We start from the raw sequence: 20,286 nt of genomic DNA, 5'->3' as shown, positions 1-20,286 counted from the left end.
ATCATACTGTGCGAGTTTGTTTTGAAGCCAGTGGAAAAAAGACACAATTTCTTCTTATTACTGTTTTTACTTTTTAAAGTCAGCTGTTTGCAGCATGCATGGTGATGTGTTAATGTATATATCTGTGCATTTGTAAGATTAAAATCTATAATAACTTCTTTTGCACTGTTCATACACCTGCATGTTTAACCTGCAGCTCACAGATCTGGTTGCCTTGTATTAGTAATTTTGTTGATAAGATAAAGTTCCCTGTATTGTTATGTTTTAAGCTCTGCAGAAATGCCAACATGAATACTACATTATGAAACTGTTTCAAAGTTTGTCCACGCTGAACTCCATGGACTGTCCCTGCTACAGCTTACCATGTATTTCATTGACAATTAAATATATAGGAACATTGTTGTTGTACTTTACTTTTTGTTGTTGTATTTCCTCACGCTCTTCTTGCAGTAATTTTGAGACCCAGTACTGGACCTCAGACCAGGGGTTGGGAACCTTTACCTTATACATTGTTAAGAGGAAAACATTTGTTCCATCACAAGGTTGATGAAGGTTTGAGAGTGCTCTTTACGTCTCTACAATAACAAACTTCATGGTTTTGTTTTGTCCTGACTGACTGATGAAGCACAGAGCCAAACAGTGTGTGGGCTCAACCACAAAGTCTGTAAGGCACTTTAGTCATAGTTTTTAATTTTTAAAAAGTGCTTTATAAATAAATTGACTGTTAAGAACTGTTAACCCTGATGCTAAAGAAGGTAGGAACGGTTGTGTGTATGTGTTGTGGCAATAGGCAGAATTACTGTGACTTCATGCTAACAACTATCGTCACTATCAATACCTGATGTAGATAATCATCGACATCCAAAAGAGACTCTGTAAAACTGGCATGTGTGTCAGTTTCAGTCCCATCTGTAAAGATTAGAGAGTCAACGTGGTTGTCTGATTTATTTGATATTTTATGCACTGTTTCTAAACCTGTTAGTCATCTCAGATTAACACACTAAACTAACTGACCTGCCAAATACTAAATACTTTACAAACATAGTTGTGATTATAAACTGTCTCAGTTTCAAATAACACAAGATTTTCGACTGCAAGTTATGTTAGCCTATCAAACTGCTACCTGTTCAGATGCTAAATCCAGAGCAGACTGTATTTAACAACTGGATGTAGCCACCCTGACATCACCCATGGGCAGTGTTGTGACCAAGTCATCTTTGCTCAAGTCCCAAGCAAGTCTAGAGTCATTTGGTCCAAGTCCCAAGCAAGTCTCGAGAATTTTTTCTTGGTCTTGGTTTTTCTTCTAGTCAAGTCACAGGTTATGTCAAGTCAAGTCAAGTCCTTAGTTAAGGCAAATCAAGTCCCGAGTCAAGTCACCTTTTTTCCACCCAAGATCCAGCACTCTTACCTGTAGTATCCGGTCTTTATAAAGAGAAAAGACAAGGTGTTAGCAGCTCGTCTAATAATGATATTATTGGCCAATTATATAACCTGTTCAAAAAGTATGACAGTGAATTGTATCTGTGTTTTCTTGGCACAGACGCAGCCATGATGGTGGTCTGCTCTGAGACTGTATTGAGTAGTAATGAGTACGACTGATGAGGCTTCTTTTGGGGTCTTTGATGTTGCGTGTTGCCATAGCGAGGAGTTTGACAACCAGGCATCCAATCATGACAATCACAATCATGACTCCCAGTTTGCGCTGCATACATACTTGATAGTTAGACAGAAACTTGACAACATTGAATTTTATCATTTTATATTTGACAGCTAACATTCAAACTTATGAACACGCAAGTCATCTGAGTCATCATGCCTCAAGTCAAGTCTCAAGTCATTTAATTTTTGTCAAGTCACAGGTCATCAAAACAGTGACTCGGGTCGACTCAAGTCCAAGTCACCATGACTCGAGTCCACATCTCTGCCCATTGGATTCAACACTACTGTTTTGAAGCTTTGAGTTTGACATTTTGGCCGTTAGCATCTGTTTTTCGGGTGCCAGAAGCGACTATATTTGGATGACAATGATATGCATTACTACATCTCTTTACTGATTAACAGGGCTCCATGGTGTCGATCTCTGAACCCATCGGCTATAGTCTGATATTCGATGCAGCCTCTAGGAGTGACAGCCAACTTGACGGCTCTTACCTTGTATCCAGCGGTCAGCGTTAAAGAACTTCCTTTTCCGTGTGCTGCATTGTTTACAGTCCAATTAGCAACTTAAGAAGCGAGAATAGACTTCATGGAGTTGATATATGACCTCTAACAGCAGATTGTCAGCTACAGCTGCATGCATGTCTGTTTATAGAGATTAATAAAAAGTTAAATTATGTACGTATTATGGTGGATTGTGTTCCTCCCCTTTTGCTCTCCACACACACGTTTTTTCTCAGCCTGCTGACATGTGTTTGGTCAATACCACTTGGACTACAAACGTACTACAAACAGAAGCCAGAACACCTCCAATACCAAAATCCAGTCCCATGAAAATGCAAGGTAGAGACTTGTTAGTGTTTGGTAGCCACGCCCTAAAGCAAACTATGCTTTATTGTCTATAAATGGGAGTGTCATTTACATAATGAACATCATGCTCTGTTGAATAAGAAAAGAGGCTTCTCAAATTGCATTTGACTTGTTTTGTGCTGTGGTACGTACTGTAGCTTCCATTTAAACGTTCCTTTTATGCAGTGTGCGTACACTTTGGACATAAAACTTCATGTTAACATTGAGCCATGAACTTCCTCCTGCTGTCACATCCGTCACAATCTGTAGCATCTATCTGCACGCTCTCTGTGGCTCAGGTGGTGTGATGAATCTCCTGCTGCAGAGGATTGTGGGCCAGAATGGCAAAAAGACATGCGGGCTTGCATGAACAAAATAGGACTAAATGTAGTCGGACATTCTGGTATTTTTGGTGTACTGAACATGACATACATGTATTGTATGGGCATCCTTTCGATAAGGAAAGGGAGAGACTACAGGGACAGATTGCACTAAATAAAAGTACTGTAGTGTGCTGTCTGTAGTATTGTGAGTCAGCTGTCCTGCTACAGTCCAGAGGAGGGCTATAGATTAAGGTAGACTGCGTAGGCACAGATGGCCTGCAAGAGGAAACAAGAGCTGCCTAAAATGTTTTAAATCACTGACTTCACTACGTGACGAGGACAGTAAAGAGAAGCTGCAGGATGCAGTATTTCTGTCTGTGTCATTGTTAGGCAGTGATTTCCTGCAGACACCTCACTCCTCTTTGTCTCAACCCATATATTTGCTTAATGGGGAGGAGCTGTGTGCATATTTTGTTTCCCTTCAGCATCCAGCATCTTAATGAGATCAACCAATCAGCCCAATGACTTGCATACATATGAGGCTGTATGTACACACACACACACACCCCCACACACACACAGAGCATCACACCCTGCAGACGCCCCTCCACACCTCCCATTGTCCCGCACTCAGACAGCAGCAGGCTGAGGCTGCAGGAGAGGACACAGCAGGCCGACTTCTCCCCTGAGGGCCTGCAGGGTCAGATCTGCAGCAGCTCCCCCGTCTCCTCGGGGAGAAGATCTCCAAGCTGCTGCCGCGGCTGCAGAGGAGGCAGATGCCGAACACTCAGAGTAATGGGAGGTCTGGAGGGGGGGTGACATGACTCCGCTCCGGTTCCCATGCCCTGTGGCACACTCATGTCATACTCCTGCAAGTAATACAGATGAGGGTGCACTGTCCATCTGCTCTCCTGACACAAAGACCGACACGCGCACACGCACACACACACACACACACACACCGCGTCCACAGAGAGATGCAGGAGGTACTGTTGACGGACATTTGAGAGTTTCTGCGTCTCTCAGAGTAAAAGAAGACGACGTCGAGGCCACGTGTGTGACATGAAGGTTGTAGAGTGTAAGAGATATCATGTAGAAGAACATGTGCCACACACACACACATGCTCATGCACACACTCACAGTTGCAGTGTTAGTTAGTTACAAGTGTCAAATGGTTTCAGCGACATGTGCAAAACAAAACAGAAATGATGGTAATTTAAACAGGTGTTCAGTTAGGAACGTGTACAAATGATTGATTTCCTTCCTTTTAATTTTTTTACACTCCATATTTTTACTTTATTTTATTCTTTCCTTTATTTTTACTATTTGTAATCTTGTGTGGGTGAATATATCCCTCATGGTCTCACTGCATGTTATGAAATAGCAGCAACATGTGGAATCCTATATATAGACATTATATTTTGTAACTTAAAAGTGTTTTTCAAAGGCAGGTAAAATGTAGAGCTAGAGAGTCAGCTGTGATGGTGGTTAGGGGGGATTGTATGAACAAACACAGTGATCACCCAGGAGCTGGAGAATTATCTTAATGAACACAACTTTACTTTTTACTCATTCCTTATTTAATACTTTCCTTCATGTATCGTAACTAAACCAAGTAGTTTTGGTACCTTAACTTAACCAAACACAGGTGAAGTTGGTTTATTTTTAAGCTCCAAATCTACCTGGTGAGGTTATTAAAATATGATGGTTTTTATTATAGCTGATACACGGGCTGTAGTTTCATTATTTTGTTATAAACATATATTAAAGGGGTAATCTCGAAGATCTCAGTTTCGTTCTCTTTGGCGACACCTATGGTGATAAACGGTAATTGCTGGAGCACACTTCCCAGATATCCAGACAGTGCTGCATGTGTGACGTCCACGGTTGGCTCCGGTTGTAACTCTTGATTTTCCTGGCTGACGGTCGCTTTCCTTTTTAGACTGTTTGCTTCATCTGAGCGTCGAGTCTGTTTCTTTTTCTTTGGATTTTCACTTCTTGTTGAAGTTGTATCTGTAGTCATCCATCTTTTCTTTGTTTGTTCAGCCATAGTAGATTACTGTTTACTCGCAACACTTACAGAGAGCGGAAAAGCAGCCGCTTAGCTCCGCCTACCCTCTCTGGCAGACCAACCACTGCTGGCTGATGGAAAACGCGTCACTAACTGGGCGCCGCTTGGGATTTTTTACTCTAAAGTCGCCACAGACACCCAGTCTGTAATACTGCAAATGCAAAGGCTTTCGTCAGTGGGCCATAGGCTCAATCACCATTGTGTTACCTCACTTAACAGACATTTATTTACATGAAAATCTTCGAGATTATCATTTTAACATACTGGAGGGGCAGTATTCAATTTAAAATTAAATTGAGCTGATATAATTTAAAACCATATTTACCTTGGCCTTGGTGTCTTGTCTGCCTATGTAAAGCGTATTGCCAGAAATGTTGGAGTGCTGTTTGATTCAGAACCAAACTTTGAACCACATATCAAAAGTTATCCAGTCATGCTTCCTTCAAATACACAGATCAGCCATAACATTATGACCACCTGTCTAATATTATGTAGGACCCCATTTTGCTGCCAAAACAGCCCTGACCCGTCGAGGCATGGTCTCCACCCGACCTCTGAAGGTGTGCTGAGGTATCTGGCACCAAGACGTGAGCAGCAGATCCTTTAAGTCCTGTAAGTTGCGAGGTGGGGCCTCCATGGATCGGACATGTTTGTCAAGCACATCCCGCAGATTGGATTGAGATCTGGGGAGTCTGCAGGCCAAGTGCTCAAACCATTCCTGAAGCATGTCTGCAGTGTGGCAGGGTGCATTATCCTGCTGAAAGAGGCCACTGCCATTAGGGAATACTGTTTCCATGAAGGGGTGTACTTGGTCAGATGAACGGATGAACGGCAGGATCCAAGGTTTCCCAGCAGAACATTGTCCAAAGCATCACACTGCCTCCGCCGGCTCGCCTTCTTGCCATAGTGCATCCTGGTGCCATGTCTTCCCCAGGTAAGAGACGCACATGCGCCCGGCCATACACATGATGTAAAAGAACATGATTCATCAGACCAGGCCTCCTTCTTCCACCACTCCGTGGTCCAGTTCTGATGCTCACGTACCGATTGCAGGTGCTTTCGGTGCCCTGCAGCTACACAGCCCCACACACAACAAACTGTGATGCTCTGTGTGTTCTGACACCTTTCTATCAGAACCAGCATTAACTCTTTCAGCAGTTTGAGCTACAGTAGGTCTTCTGTTGGATCAGACCTCACAGCCAGCCTTCACTCCCCACACGCATCCTTGAGCCTTGGCCACCCATGACTCTGTAGCTGATTCACCAGTTTTCCTTCCTTGGACCACTTTTGGTCGGTACTGACTGCTGCAGACCAGGAACACCTCACAAGAGCTGCAGGTTTGGAGATGCTCTGACCCAGTCGTCTAGCCATCACACTGTGGTCCTTGTCAAAGCCGCTCACATTCTTTCGCTCGCCCATTTTTCCTGCTTCCAACACGTCAGCATGTTCACTCGCTGCCTAACATATCCCACCCGCTGACAGGAGCCATTGTAACGAGTTAAACACTGTTACTCACTTCACCTGTCAGTGTTATGGCTGATCGGTACAAACCATCTCCATAATGAAACCAATGCTTTCACACTCTGACCTTTGACCTTTTCTAGACTTCCTCCTTTGGGCAGAACCTTATCCTCAGGTGGGATCAAATCCAAACGTGCTTTTGCCTTCAGGGCCCCTCGACTTTGTGGAAACCTGAGGAGATAAGGCTTGAAGAATCAGTTATTTCTTCTTTATGGTAGTTTTTATATAACTGCGTAAATGTGATGTTTTGTTTCCTGTGTTCCTTTTATTTGTATGTTAAGTATTTAACTGTCCTCATGTTTCATCATCCTTCTGTCCTCTTTACTGTGTTTTTACATCTTTGGTCTTCTTGCTTTAATTTGACCGCAGCTGTACCCTAACCTTTCCTCTGGCCTTACGGTTTGTGCTTCTACTATTATAATGAGTTCTTACTATTCAGCTTTTTGCTTTGTCAGTTAACTCTATTTTAAACATTGCTATTAAAGTCCAAGTCCAAAATCCAAGTCTTTTTGTGTGTGTGAGAAAGAATCAGTTTCAGCTTCAAATCCGAGAAAGTGGTTCTACAGAAGTAATGACAGTCTCAGCTAATAAGTCTGTTACGTGCCGTAGTTTGCGTTGTGTTTTCTGTGTGTGTCTCTCCTGTGTGCTCCTCGGGTGCAGCTCTCCCCTTGCTGCAGCAGGTGATCAGGCTCGCCTGTTACCACTCCAGCAATCAAGGCCGGAGTATAAAGAGCAGGAGAGACGAGGCAGCCGGTACCAGTGGGCCGTTCGCCTGCGTGTGTTTGATGTCAACTAGTTATTCGCTAGCTTTGCTCCTTTTGTAGGAGGTTGTGTTCGAGGCCTTCGAGTTTATTTGATAGCTGTCATTTTTGGTTATTGTGACTTGTATATCAGCTTCTCTTTTGATTGTTTTGATAGAAGCTTTTTGTTACAATTTTGCTTTAGTTTGTTGATAAATTAAATTTGGCCATACTTTGTTCCTCCCTTCTTTTTACCTGGGTTTTGATTTATTGTTACTCCCCTCATCCCCTAGCCCATTCACGGGGACGTAACAGCGACCATTAACAAAAGAACTTCAAAGAAACACTGGAGCCTTTTTTACTTATTTTACATACAACTGTGAACAAAGTTTCCTCCCTCGTTCCTCCTTGTTGTTCTGCAGAGAAGCGTGCCAGAGGGTGTAGAGGGGGCCACTGCAGGCACGCGTCCTCTCCTCTCATTATAATAAGAATAGGACCCCCAGCCCCGCCTACCTACAACCACCATAAACATGCAGATAACCCCACGCGCATGTTAGTACAGAGTGAGATTAATAAGCACGAGGGAAATTCTGTTTACATCTTGAAAACTTGATTCTATTACAGTGTGTTCGCTTTTGTTATGTTATGTTTGTCCGTCGCTTTTTATACTAGTTTGTGATCGTTTAGAGTAAACGCAGCTGAACTAAACTCCACAGCACAGATAACCAAACACAAGTCTATACTGTAAGCGCTCTTCTTCATGCTCTTGAAACTACCATAACATATAACATTAATTTAGAGTCTGCTTATTGTTCTGTGTCATGAGGTCACACAGTAAAAGTCTGGGTCAGCTCTGGTGTGTAAATGAAAGTTGAGGTGTGTTTACTCTGCACCACGTCCCTGCCAGCGACAGGTGCTGCAACCGAGAGTCCCCTCTCAATCAATAGCGGTTTATGAGCGCGTGTGTGCGCGCGCTGGGGGTGGACGCTTGGGGAAGACAATAGCCGGGTTTGGAGCCCCGCACGGTCGACCATGTGCCGTTGATTACCATACAGCTGTTCGCATGAGGTCCAGACAAAAGCAACATGATAGTCCAAACTCTGCAGGTCCCCCACCCCCCTCAAACACACACACACACACACACACACACACACACACACACACACACGAGCAACACTCACCCCCCTCCCTTCTTCTTTCTCCCCCCCTCCTCTGCTATCCAGACTCAGGAGCGCACAGAAGAGGCCTGAATAGCCGCGAGACGCACAATGCGGTCTTATCCGGGAGCTGCCCACTCTTTGTCACCTCACACGCGTCTGAGCAATTACAATGTTGGCTGTAAAGAAAGAAACTCTGCTGCTATTCTTCTCCGCTTCCTTCTGATCTTTGTTGACTGTGTAGGGAAGTTCAATAAAGGAAAAAAAAACTTTATGAACAATGATATAGGCCCCAAGAAGTGTTAAACAAGAACTCCATGTTTGATGAAATGCAGGAAGCCTTATAATGCCCCGACACGCTCCCTGTTTGACTTATGACACATCTTCTCATTTCGAACCACAATATTATATTCGTCAAGCCACACGACAAAACTTATTCAATTAAAATCTCTATAAACATTCTTGACATCCCTGAGACGTTGATAGTTTGCTGTGAAAACGTTTTCAGCTTTGCTTGTCGCAGATATCTGGTCTGTGATGCTTTCAGTGGCGGCTCAGTTCCTTCATCCACAGTTGTTTACATTTTTCTCCGGGTGGTTAAGATTCATACAAACATATCAGCCTTGCCCCAGCTTCTAATGCATATTCCTATAAGGAAAGTTGACCAGATGTAATGTGGGCAGTCTAAATCCCCAGACAGGCGCTCTGTGTCAGGCTGCTCCCCTGAGGTCTGCTCCGGCTCCTCCTCTCTGCCCGTGACGCGCAGCATCAGATGGTATAAAAGCATAAAGGCGACTTTACGCACCAGAACCAAAACAAGAGGACTACAGGACAGAGGATTAGACCATCAGGAGAAGACAAGGATTTAAGGGAGACAACAGAAGAGCCACGGAGTTTAAAGTGATGAAAGTTTTTTGAGTTTTCTTGTACATCTTTTTGGGAATATTTTTGCGCACGACGAATGCGGACATCTGCTGAGAGCTTGACAGCAAACTCGTAGAAGAAATGGCACATCTACACCTGAGATACCTCCTGGCTTTAGCCTTAGTGCACGTGGTAAGTTGGCTTCTGTTTGTGCTGAAATAACAACTCATAAATGTCTTTACGCACAGCGCGTCTGATGACATTGTTCTCCGTCCTCGCAGGTTTTGTCCTCCGGTGTCTTCGAGCTGAAGATTAATTCTTTCCATACGGCACTGCGCATCTGCAGGAGACACAGGGACTGCCACATATTCTTCAGGATTTGCCTAAAACACCCGGAGGATGTGATTTCCGCTGAGCCGCCCTGCACCTTTGGCACCGGACACACCAATGTCATCAGGGCCGATCACACGTCAATTTCCAGCAGCGCTCCAATCAGAGTGCCGTTTCACTTCAAGTGGCCGGTAAATGGAAAATCATTGCTGTACTTGACATGACTACATGACTTGTGTACCACCATTATTACGCGGGTCAAGCCCTAAACTTGTTTTTATTTGTGATCCAGGGAACATTTTCATTGATCATTGAAGCCTGGAACGCTGAATCTCCGACTGAATACACAGGTAGGTTGTCTCCATCATTGGACTCACTGCTTTCAAGATACATCTGACTGCACAGCATCTGCATCCGCCGCAGGCAGCTTCTTTGCAGACTGAAATGTGCTTAAAACTTTTCCATCCCTCCACAGACAACCAAAACAACCTGGTGAGCCGCCTGGCGACCCGGAGGAGACTCGCCATCGGGGAGGACTGGTCCCAGGACGTGCACTTTGGCGAGCAGAGCGAGCTGCGCTACTCTTACCACGTCTTCTGCGACGAATACTACTTTGGAGACGGCTGCGCGGATTACTGCAGGCCGAGAGACGACACGCTGGGACACTACACCTGCGATGAGGAGGGAAACCGCATCTGCCTGGAGGGCTGGAAGGGAAACTACTGCTCTGAGCGTAAGTTTATATTCAAAGTGATGACTTTATTTATGTTGTACCTTTTATAAGCTTAAGCTTAAGTGTTTCTGAAACAAAGACAAATCAAATCAAGTTTAAATGTAAGAAAACTATTAAAAAACCTTAAAGTAAAGATGTGAATCAATTAACACACACAGCAAGAGAATAATTAAGTAAAAGATCAAATAATTAATAAAAAGCCACACGGTTAAAATAACTACCTCAGTGCTCACGTGCAAGGCACTTAAATCCTCTAGTAGTTCCATAGGTGCTGTTCACTGACTCACCTGAGGAAGGAGCAAAAAAATCTGGATTCAACCACATACAGTAAAATTAAATCTGTCAACATGTTCTTTAATTGTCTTTTATAATGTCACAAAAATAAAAGTATAGTTTTTTAAGTTAATAAGACTTAGTTAATAACTGCTTATAACAACACGCTAATGCATCAATCATTTTTATATAGCACCTTTCAAAATAAAGTTGCAAACTGTTTTACAACATAAAAGCAGAATAGAACAATCCAGCTGAAATATGAGATGCATTAAGGCGAACAAAAGTCCAGAGCATAAATGAATTAAATATCAGTAAAAAGACTGAGAATAAGCTAATAAAATGCATAAATAGCATCATCACTTTCTTACCAAACATAAAAGCATAAAGACAATATTTACACAACACCATGTAAACACACTGTACACCTGATTGAGACAATAAAGGGAGATAATGGAGAGTGCAGACAACCAAAGGTGTCTGTACCTGAAGTTGAATCACAAAACAAAAAGCAGGACCGAGTATCTGCGAAGAAAAACATCTTAAACATTTCTGCGCGCATTAAAAGTTTAAAAAGTTCTCAGACTCTCTGGAGTATTTCTTTTATCTGAGTGATGTTCTGTAGTGTTGTGTTTTAGTGTTTTCAAGACCGTCTGTGGTGTCCCATCTGCCTTTTGTTCTCTGTTACAATGAGAGCTGTGGCCCCCGTTACACACACACATTTCTCAAGGTGATCTGTCTGTGTTTGTGTGTTTGTCTGGGGTGTGCATGTGTGTGTGTGTGTGTGTGTGTGTGTGTGTGTGTGTGTGTGTGTGTGTGTGTGTGACAGAGAGAGAAGATAAAAGAAAGCGTTTTCTTCGGCAGTGTGCCTGCCAGCTGCTTGGCTTAATACTTAACCAACAGTGAAGTCTGGAGCGGGGCTGGGGTCAGACGGGGGGGCTGTGTGTGTGTGTGTGTGTGTGTGCGTGTGTGTGATATATGAAGTGAAGGCGTGCCCATTGTAATCACACACCCTCCCTCTTCTCTGCAGCCATCTGCTCGGCGGACTGCAGCGAGAGGCACGGTTACTGCGAGGCCCCGGGGGGCTGTACGTGCCGCATGGGCTGGCAGGGCCCCTCCTGCAACGAGTGTGTCCGCTACCCGGGCTGCCTCCACGGGACCTGCAGCCAGCCGTGGCAGTGTAACTGTCAGGAGGGCTGGGGGGGCCTCTTCTGCGACCAGGACCTCAACTACTGCACCAACCACAAGCCCTGCGCCAATGGAGCCACCTGCACCAACACCGGGCAGGGCAGCTACACCTGCACCTGCAGGCCCGGCTACGGAGGCACCAACTGTGAGCTGGAGACCAACGAGTGTGACAGCAACCCCTGCAAGAACGGAGGCAGCTGCAACGTGAGTTTACAATGTTTACTTTAAGTGATATAATGCCTCACTAAAACCACAACCCTGCAAGACATTACACAAAAAACAGCTTGCTCGATATGAACCTATAACAGATACACTGCAGATATTGGGAAACATACATGCCAGAACAAAAAGCCCTAGTTCCTTGATATTTCCTCCCTAACACCAAACTCTTCCCTCCTCTCTCCTCAGGACCTGGAGAACGATTACTCCTGCACCTGTCCGCAGGGATTCTATGGTAAAAACTGCGAGATCATCGCCATGACATGCGCAGACGGTCCCTGCTTCAACGGCGGCACCTGTGTGGAGACGATGACCGGAGGCTACACCTGCCGCTGCCCGCCCAGCTACGACGGCTCCAACTGTGAGAAGAAGCTGGACCGCTGCAGCAACAGGCCCTGTCTGAACGGTGAGTGAGCGGCAGAGGCGTCCTCTCTGGCGACACCTTGTGGCTGAAGTACAGAACAGCAGTTTCTTGGCTGAATGTGATATTTACCAGACGTCGACCATTTCTCTCTGTGGGTCAGGTTGTAAGTTGTAAAATGCAGTCGTTGTTATTTGGAGACATACCCTAAAATTCTCCCCTTTCGCCGTATTTGTTTAGCTGCGTGCACAATAAAGTAAGCTTAAATCAATTCCAAATTTCCTCTTGTATCTTGTAACACTGATAGCTAGGATATGGTTGACTGCTAACGTTAGCTACTGTCTTATGGTAGCTATGGGGCTATCAGATATTTTGTTTTACCCTAATATATTGCCAAATTTAGGCTATAGTTGTCAGATTCCCTGACATCTACAAAGTTACCTGAAACACAGCAGCACAACTTTATCCTTTTGATAACAGCATTTGAGCATCCCACCCTGACCGTGATGTCAGAGAAAAATGGCCGCCGTGTGAATATGGAATCTGTCAACTGTCAACACTTCAACATAAATGCACTTGCAGAGAAAGTGTGAAATAAAATCCCATTAACACTCCCTCTTGATCAAATGCTCATCTCTGACCTGTGTTTCTCTCCTCTGCAGGCGGTGAGTGTTTGGACCTCGGCCAGAGCGTCCTGTGTCGCTGCCAGGCCGGCTTCACCGGTGCCAACTGTCAGGTCAACATTGACGACTGTGCCTCAAGCCCGTGTGAGAACGCTGGAACCTGCCAGGACGGTGTGAACGACTACACCTGCTCCTGCACGCTGGGCTACACTGGCAAGAACTGCAGCGTGCGTTCGGATGCCTGTGGGGCCCGCCCGTGCCAGAACGGCGGCACTTGCTTCACCCACTTCACCGGGCCGGTGTGTCAGTGCCCTAAAGGCTTCATGGGTCCCAGCTGCGAGTTCACGCTGCAGCCCAGCTTCAAACCTGCTTTACGCCAAACCTCCCAGCCATCCTCCGCCACCCTCACCGTCTCCTGCGTCCTCTCCGTCCTGGTGCTGGTCCTGGTGGCGGGCATCATCTTCCTGAGGAGGAGGAGGAGGCTGCAGGGCAGGAAGCAGCTCAGCGACATTGCGGTCTACAATGATCTGGAGACGGTGAACAACCTGGGAGGAAGCGAAAGGGAAGCCTTCCTCGGACCAAACAGCCTGTTCAAGATCAGCAACAGCACGGCTCGCCTCAGCCTCTCACTTTGCCCCGACGGGCGCTCCGGGTTCAGACCGGTGGAGAGCAGTCTGGTGAGGGGGGAGCGACAGGACTTCATGTGGAGGGACGAGGCCGGGCCGGGCTCTGCAGCTGGACTGAGATGAGAGAAAACTCTGCTGTGGGGTAGATGGATATTAGCACTTGTTGCTCCTCTGTCTTCATGCACAGAGAAGAACGGAGCAAACACATGAGCTGAAACGTCTCTGCTCATGCTGAAGATGAAAGAACAGAAATATGAAACTAAATATTAAATGAACTATTCTGAAGATGATTTACAAAGATTATAGTGTACGGGGCAGAGCTCTTCATGTTTAAGACCCAAAGAAACAAATAAGACGAGAACTTTTCACAGGACCTACAACTCAAACCAAAAACAGGAAGCACAGAACTCTGGAAAAACTGCCCAAAAAATTTGTGTGATTGTTTTTAATACGCTCACTTTCATTAATGTTTTATCATTTTTAAACAGATTTTTCTTTTGCTTTTCAATCTTCCTTTGGCCCTTTGTTTCCTTATTGTGCGCACCATCATTTTTTATTCTTTATATTATTTATTTATTTAAACTTATGTTTATGGCTCCACTTTGATTGTCACAGATGTAGAGATATATTTATATGATGCTGAATGAAGACCGACGCGTGATGTTTTAAGGCTGTGTGAAATATCCCAAAGATACTGAGCGCAGGGATATAAAGAAAATGTGCTTGATCACACAAAGTCAGCCACTACTCTAACTTATATTTATACTTTATTTGCTACGCTCACACTGCTCCTTCATGTGCCATTTTGTGTTCATGCCAAAGTTTGTGTTATGTTTTCATTAATTTAATTTCATCATGTTGTGGTTGTGATGTGGAATAAAAGGATTTAAGTCTCTGAACGCTGCACCTTTATTCACAGACAGACTAATGTTTTAAAAGATTCAATTTAATTTAGCATTTTAAACCTGGTTTATAGGCTAGGTACTTAGGCTGTGTGGATTTTGCATCTTCCCCCCCGTGCATGCGTGGCTTCCCTCCAGGTGCTCCGGCTTCCTCCCACAGTCATGCAGACATGCTGGTTAGCTTCAATGGGCAGACACAGCAGACACTTTTACATCCAACAGGAGGAAAACACCTGAGGTGTTAATAAGAACTTTAACAACAGTTCTGTTCTATTCAGGTGTCTGAGAAAGTTGACAGGCAGTCAGCATGCACACAAGCAGGACCATGAAATTGAAGCAGCTAAATGGAATACGGCCATCATTAATGCTACTATAAACACCGCTGCGCTTTTCCTCCTGTTGGATGTGAAAATGTCCGCTGTGAAAAAGGCCTATGGTGACTTTAAATTGCCCGCCCAATGACAGCTGGGATAGGCTCCAGCCCCCCGCGACCCTGAACAGGATAAGTGGTTTAGATAATGGATGGATGGCTCCTTGTCTGATGGTGTCTCAATTAATCTGTTAGTCCAAAAAATGGACAGAAATAGTAAAATGATGTCCAGGATTCCTCTTTGATCCCAAATATTGCCCTAAAACTCAACAATATCAATGTACAGCCCTGAAACAAAAGAAAGCAGCAGATCTGACCCCTGAGAAGCTGGAAAAGGATTCATATTTAGCATTTTTACTTTGAATACGACTTAAAAATCAGCTTTAGTGAACACTGACATGAACGAAGAGCATTTCAGGGTCAGAGTCGAGTTTATTGCTGAGAAAGTTTACACATAAGGAATTTGCTTTGGTGTTTTGGTGCAAAAACAATGATCGAAATAGAATAAAACAGGAAGCAAGTTAGCAGAACTTCTACTGTAGAGAAATTTAATTTAAGAAATATAACAAATATGTACAACAAGTGACATGAAAGCTGCAGTATCTGCAGGAAATAAGATGTGTTATTAGTTAAGATGCAGTATGGTGTTCTGTTCCTGTCGTATCTTAGCACATGCATTTAGCCCTCTTCGTCTGTCTGCAGGCTTTCACTGCATCACTTGCAGTGATGCTGGTCACATGCAGGCAGAGCTGAGCACAGTGTAGTGTCCAGACTGAATGAACACCACTGAGGACGGAGCAGTTCTGTGTTATCGTGTCACATCATCAATGAATTCAACCATTAAAGTGATGTCATGAAACTTTCAGATAGATTGGATTTGACAGCTGGAGCAAAGATGGGGAAAACAATGAAGTAAAACATGATGCTCCAGACAGACGCAGAGGAAAGATCTGTCTGAACTTACCTGTTTCCTTTCCTGTGTTTATGATTTAAGAAGAAGTGATTCACGATTCCCCGCAGAATATTAGAACAAGTTAAAGAATGTTATCTGACAAAAAAATATATACAAAACTTTATTGACAAAATTAGCACACAACATTATGTAACTACTGTGTGTTCAGAGTGCACAGTGAACTGTAAACAGAAAAAACAGAACAGAACATCTACGCTTCAGTCTTATTTAGCAAATGGCGTAGTAGTGGTCCACATCGGCCTCTTGTGGCTCAAATCAGTATTACAACAGCAAACACTTCAAATCAGAATTAGGAATCAGCTTCATGTGCACAAGTACATGGGATTTGACTCCTTGATCTCAGTGTACAGACAGTAATAGATGCTCAAAAACAGGACAACTAGCTCAACACAGGTAACATAAACATTAACAACACTAAACTACCATTTACATTAAACTATCATTGTTTTCTCCAGATCTTGATTTATTTATCTCGTTATTGGTTTTCTCGTGATACCGGGATTGTTATATCCCGGCGATCTAGAAAACAGAACAACAGGCCGGTCACAGTGATATTACAGAGCAGGACATGCCATGCTGCCATTGCCCACACTGATGAGGGAAGTTAAGCCTGTTACTGTGTTTGGTGCTTTTGCAGCTCTGGAGATACAAGCTATGATCATCTGAGATTACGGTGGTGCTGCTTTGTTATCTTGAGATAACGAGATAAATAAGTCGGGATCTCGAGAAAACGACCAGAAATACTATATATATATATATATATATATATATATATATATACATATATAGATAACACTGGAATGCAGAAAATTGCATCTGATAAACTTTCTAATCACCTATTTCATTTTTTTTTTTTTACATATAGAAATATAGAAAAAGTTGTGTTTCACAGAGAATTCAGAGAAATTATCCGATAGACATGTTTTCCTCCTGCAAAACCGTCTAACAGATGTTTTTTTTAACCAGCTCTTGGTCATAAACACAGGAAATTAAACAGTTCAGTTTAGAGTTAGAAATCAGATCACCAGACATAAAGCAGTGCTCAGAGTAAATACTGCAGCAGATATATACAGTACTCTGGCAGAGCTTGTGAACATGTTCCAGCTGAAGTTGTTTACAGATGAGAGGAGCATGTGGGCACATGTTGACGTTTTGTCTTAAACAGTTTGTGTCTTTAACATCAGCAGCCTCACTGATAGAACTGAGAGATAAGCAGATGCGCCCATGTAATCAGCTGCTGTTTCCTGACATCAGCCTCAGTTATGGCTCCATATTTGGACCCACACAGTCCTGTAATTTGTGTTTAACTTCCTGCCAAATGCAGATTATGTCACCAACGCCTTCAAGTCTTTGCTTTTTTTTCCACATGGCTTTAAGATTTCAATAGAAGCCCATCTCTGTAATAAAAATCTGCTGAGCTTTATAATGACGCTGTATTTCAAAATAATGTGAAATTTGTACAATTAACTAGTATACTATCTCTATATAATGAGACTCTTTATTATATCAACTTACATGATATTTTGTTTTCTAAAATAAGGAGAAACTTTGTGCCGTGTGTTTTGTTGTGTTGTGTTGTGTTGTGTTGGTGTTCTCTCTCTCTCTCCTTTGCTCCTCTAGTGCTGCTCTCCCCTTGGTGCTGCTGGTGATTGAGCTCACCTCTGCCAATTTACCAATAAAGGCAGGAGTAAAAAGAGCAGCAGAGAGGAGGCAGCCGGGGCCAGTGGACCATCCAGCTGTGTGTGTGTGTGTGTGTGTGTGTGTGCTGACTCCTTCAGTGGAAGGAGGGTGTTTCTTCCTCAACTCTTGAGTTTCTTTGTGGTTAGTTGTAATTTTGGTTAGTGTTTGAACATGTTTACGATGGATCTGCTTCTCTTGTGTTAGTTTTATTATTAACTTATATTTGCCTGAGTTTGTCAAAAAATTCCTTTAAATTTGCAATTTAAAGGAATTTGGCAAATAACTGCTGAATATCTCAAACATGTTTTCAACATGATGTGTAAGTATCTAAGAATCATGAGAATTGTTTAATTAATCATTAAACTGACAATCTCAAAGATTTCTCTTTCATTCTCTTGGGCGCCATCTAATGGTGATATACAGTTATTGAAGGAGGACATTTCCCAATTTAACCAGACGTACACGGTTGGCTCCGGTTGTAACTCTTGATTTTCCTGGCTGACGGTCGCTTTCCTTTTTAGACTGTTTGCTTCATCTTCTTTGTTTGTTCAGCCATAGTAGATTACTGTTTACTCGCAACACTTGCAGAGAGCGGAAAAGCAGCCGCTTAGCTCCGCCTACCCTCTCTGGCAGACCAACCACTGCTGGGTGATGGAAAACGCGTCACTAACTGGGCGCCTCTTGTGATTTTTTCCGTGAAAGTCGCCACAGACTATGGCCCAATACCAATCTCCACACTCACAGACTCACGGACTTTGAGGTGCGTTCCCGGGAAGTGTGTGAGTGCTTAGTGCTGTCCCACTGTCAGATTAGTCTGTGAGGGCTCTCATGCGGACTTTTCAATTCCAAATTACGGACTTTCCGTGAGTCCGCGTATCTGCAGACTTTTCTTTTCTTTCTTTCGAAAGTGGTGACGTATAAGACATCGGTTGTCCAACCCCCTTCTAAATGTCTACAAAAGTCAGCATGGAAGGTGGAGGAAGGAAACTGCAAAAAAGTTTCATGTAAGTAACGGCATCTTGCTACTGGCTCTTCTGTATTGCACTGTTGTAGAGTTGTTGTGGTCGAACGACAGCAAAGGATTTGCATTTATGGCTTTCCTGATTTGTGGTATTTTGCCAAAATTACTAAACATTGTCATGTCAATAAAAGGGAGTGAAGACCAAACCCAGCAGTTAATACGACTGCGAATGGAACATGAGTCCAAGTTCACAGGACATCGGAGCTTCTCAGCCCAAGGTTTTGAGTAAGTTTCTCAATTGACATATTATCCACGCATGTAATTAACAGCTGCTTATTGGGTAGTTTGCCAGCTACTGTTACAACTGTGTATGGACTGTTTGCTGTTTGTTGCCGAAATGGGAAAGCCTGCAGAAAAAATATTAGGTATATAGAGGCTACTGGGTCACACGGTGTTAAATGTGGTTAATGGTTCTACACTCATGGTGACTGATAAGCTACTCCTTTTGTATTCATAACTAATACTGCATCAAAGACGACACAGTATACACATTATAACTCGTGTTTATTTCTCTTTCTACATAGGAGCCCAAAACTGGATCAGGTACCGAAACTGGGGAGGTAACAGCAGCAAACTGGCCGTTCTTTGAGCTCATGCATGAAGCACTGGGGCAGAGGGACTCCACAACACCACTACATTTAATAGCCACAGCAAGGGACCGAAAGGAGACAGACAAGATTGCAAGTCCATCAACTAGCTCTGCTCCCTTTGACCCAGGGCCATCTACTGTGCTGACAACACCCAGAGCAAGAAACAGAAACGATGAAGTGTTAGAGTTCCTGAAAGAGTACTCACAAAGGCAAGAGAAAAGACTGAAAGAGATCCAAGAAAAAGATGAGAGAGAGGGAGAAAGACAGGAGCAACTGGACAAGATGACTGACATGTTCAAAAACATTGCAGAAAAGTCTGTTTCCTTTTCTTTAATGAATCAATCATACAACACTTTCTGTCGCAGTGTTTTTTTTGAATGTTTTTTTAAAATGAGAAAACAGAAACAACTTTTTGTGATGTCAGTCTACTATCAGCACTAAGGCAGTAATACCGTGTATGACTTTTATGCATCACTATAAATACAAACACAAAAACACAAGTCAGAGCAACATGTTCAACATAAATTGTAGTCTGTCTAACTACAGAAAATAATGTCAACAAATGTGACATATTAAAAAAAAAGTGTTAATATTCACATAATGCATAATCATGATCAATCGGTGGCAGCTGGACATTCTGAGGTGCTGAAACGTGTGCACTCAGCCGGTCCCTCATCTGGGCCCCGCTCCTCTGGCAGATCTCGAGTGGAGGAGGAGGACCAGGGTCCTCAGGTTGGAGCTCTGGTTACTCCATAATATCACCATGTCGGAGGCAAAGGTTGTGGAGGAAAGCACAGGCCAGGGCGACTTCTGAACAGAACCTGGGCTTCACCTCTAGGGTCGCCCCCCACCGCTCAATAACAGACCGGGCTCCTTCATCTTTCCCTGTAGGAGCAGTTTGTAAGGGGGTAATGATAACAATGGGGGTACAGGGCATCAACATAAACGTCCTCAGGACTGGGACTCTTATGTTGGGCCTTGTATAAAGTCCCTAAACAAGTAAAGAGATGTGAGATAAACCAGTGAGAAACAGAATCTGCATGATAAGCCACATGTTGCCAATTATACTTTTATGATTGTATGCAAAACTTTTCAGAGTCATGAATCATTTAAAATACAGAAAACCTATTTCCGAAAATACAATTATTACATACAATTTTGATTAATTGCCTAGACGGTTGTAATTTTTTTATAGGCTAAACAAACAGGAAAAAG

The 20,286-nt window shown here is 43.5% G+C and overlaps 1 protein-coding gene across 1 annotated transcript; it reads left to right on the top strand.

Annotated features, from left to right (window-relative positions):
* Positions 1–9,297: 9,297 nt before the first annotated feature.
* dlb (deltaB) lies at positions 9,298–14,305 on the top strand. Its single transcript, XM_069674311.1, has 7 exons — positions 9,298–9,374; positions 9,464–9,703; positions 9,805–9,862; positions 9,988–10,245; positions 11,549–11,910; positions 12,115–12,331; positions 12,949–14,305. Exons 1-7 carry the CDS (start codon positions 9,324–9,326, stop codon positions 13,656–13,658), a joined length of 1,896 nt encoding a protein of 631 aa, XP_069530412.1. The 5' UTR covers positions 9,298–9,323; the 3' UTR covers positions 13,659–14,305.
* The last annotated feature ends 5,981 nt before the right edge of the window (positions 14,306–20,286 follow it).

This window comes from Semicossyphus pulcher, unplaced genomic scaffold (genome assembly GCF_022749685.1).
Source record: "Semicossyphus pulcher isolate SPU_LCO1_2020_fin unplaced genomic scaffold, fSemPul1.0.p SCAF_10, whole genome shotgun sequence".
In the NCBI taxonomy this organism is placed as follows: domain Eukaryota; kingdom Metazoa; phylum Chordata; class Actinopteri; order Labriformes; family Labridae; genus Semicossyphus; species Semicossyphus pulcher.
The sequence above is the reverse complement of the archived record's forward strand: the minus strand, read 5'-3'. Positions and strand labels throughout refer to the sequence as shown.

What these genes read in the sequence shown, in the direction of transcription:
- dlb (XM_069674311.1), top strand. Translation starts at nt 9,324, where the DNA reads ATGGCACATCTACACCTGAGATACCTCCTGGCTTTAGCCTTAGTGCAC. An exon ending in CTTTAGCCTTAGTGCACGTG is followed by an intron (nt 9,375 to 9,463) that starts GTAAGTTGGCTT and finishes CCGTCCTCGCAG; the next exon opens with GTTTTGTCCTCCGGTGTCTT. An exon ending in CAACAGGCCCTGTCTGAACG is followed by an intron (nt 12,332 to 12,948) that starts GTGAGTGAGCGG and finishes TCTCCTCTGCAG; the next exon opens with GCGGTGAGTGTTTGGACCTC.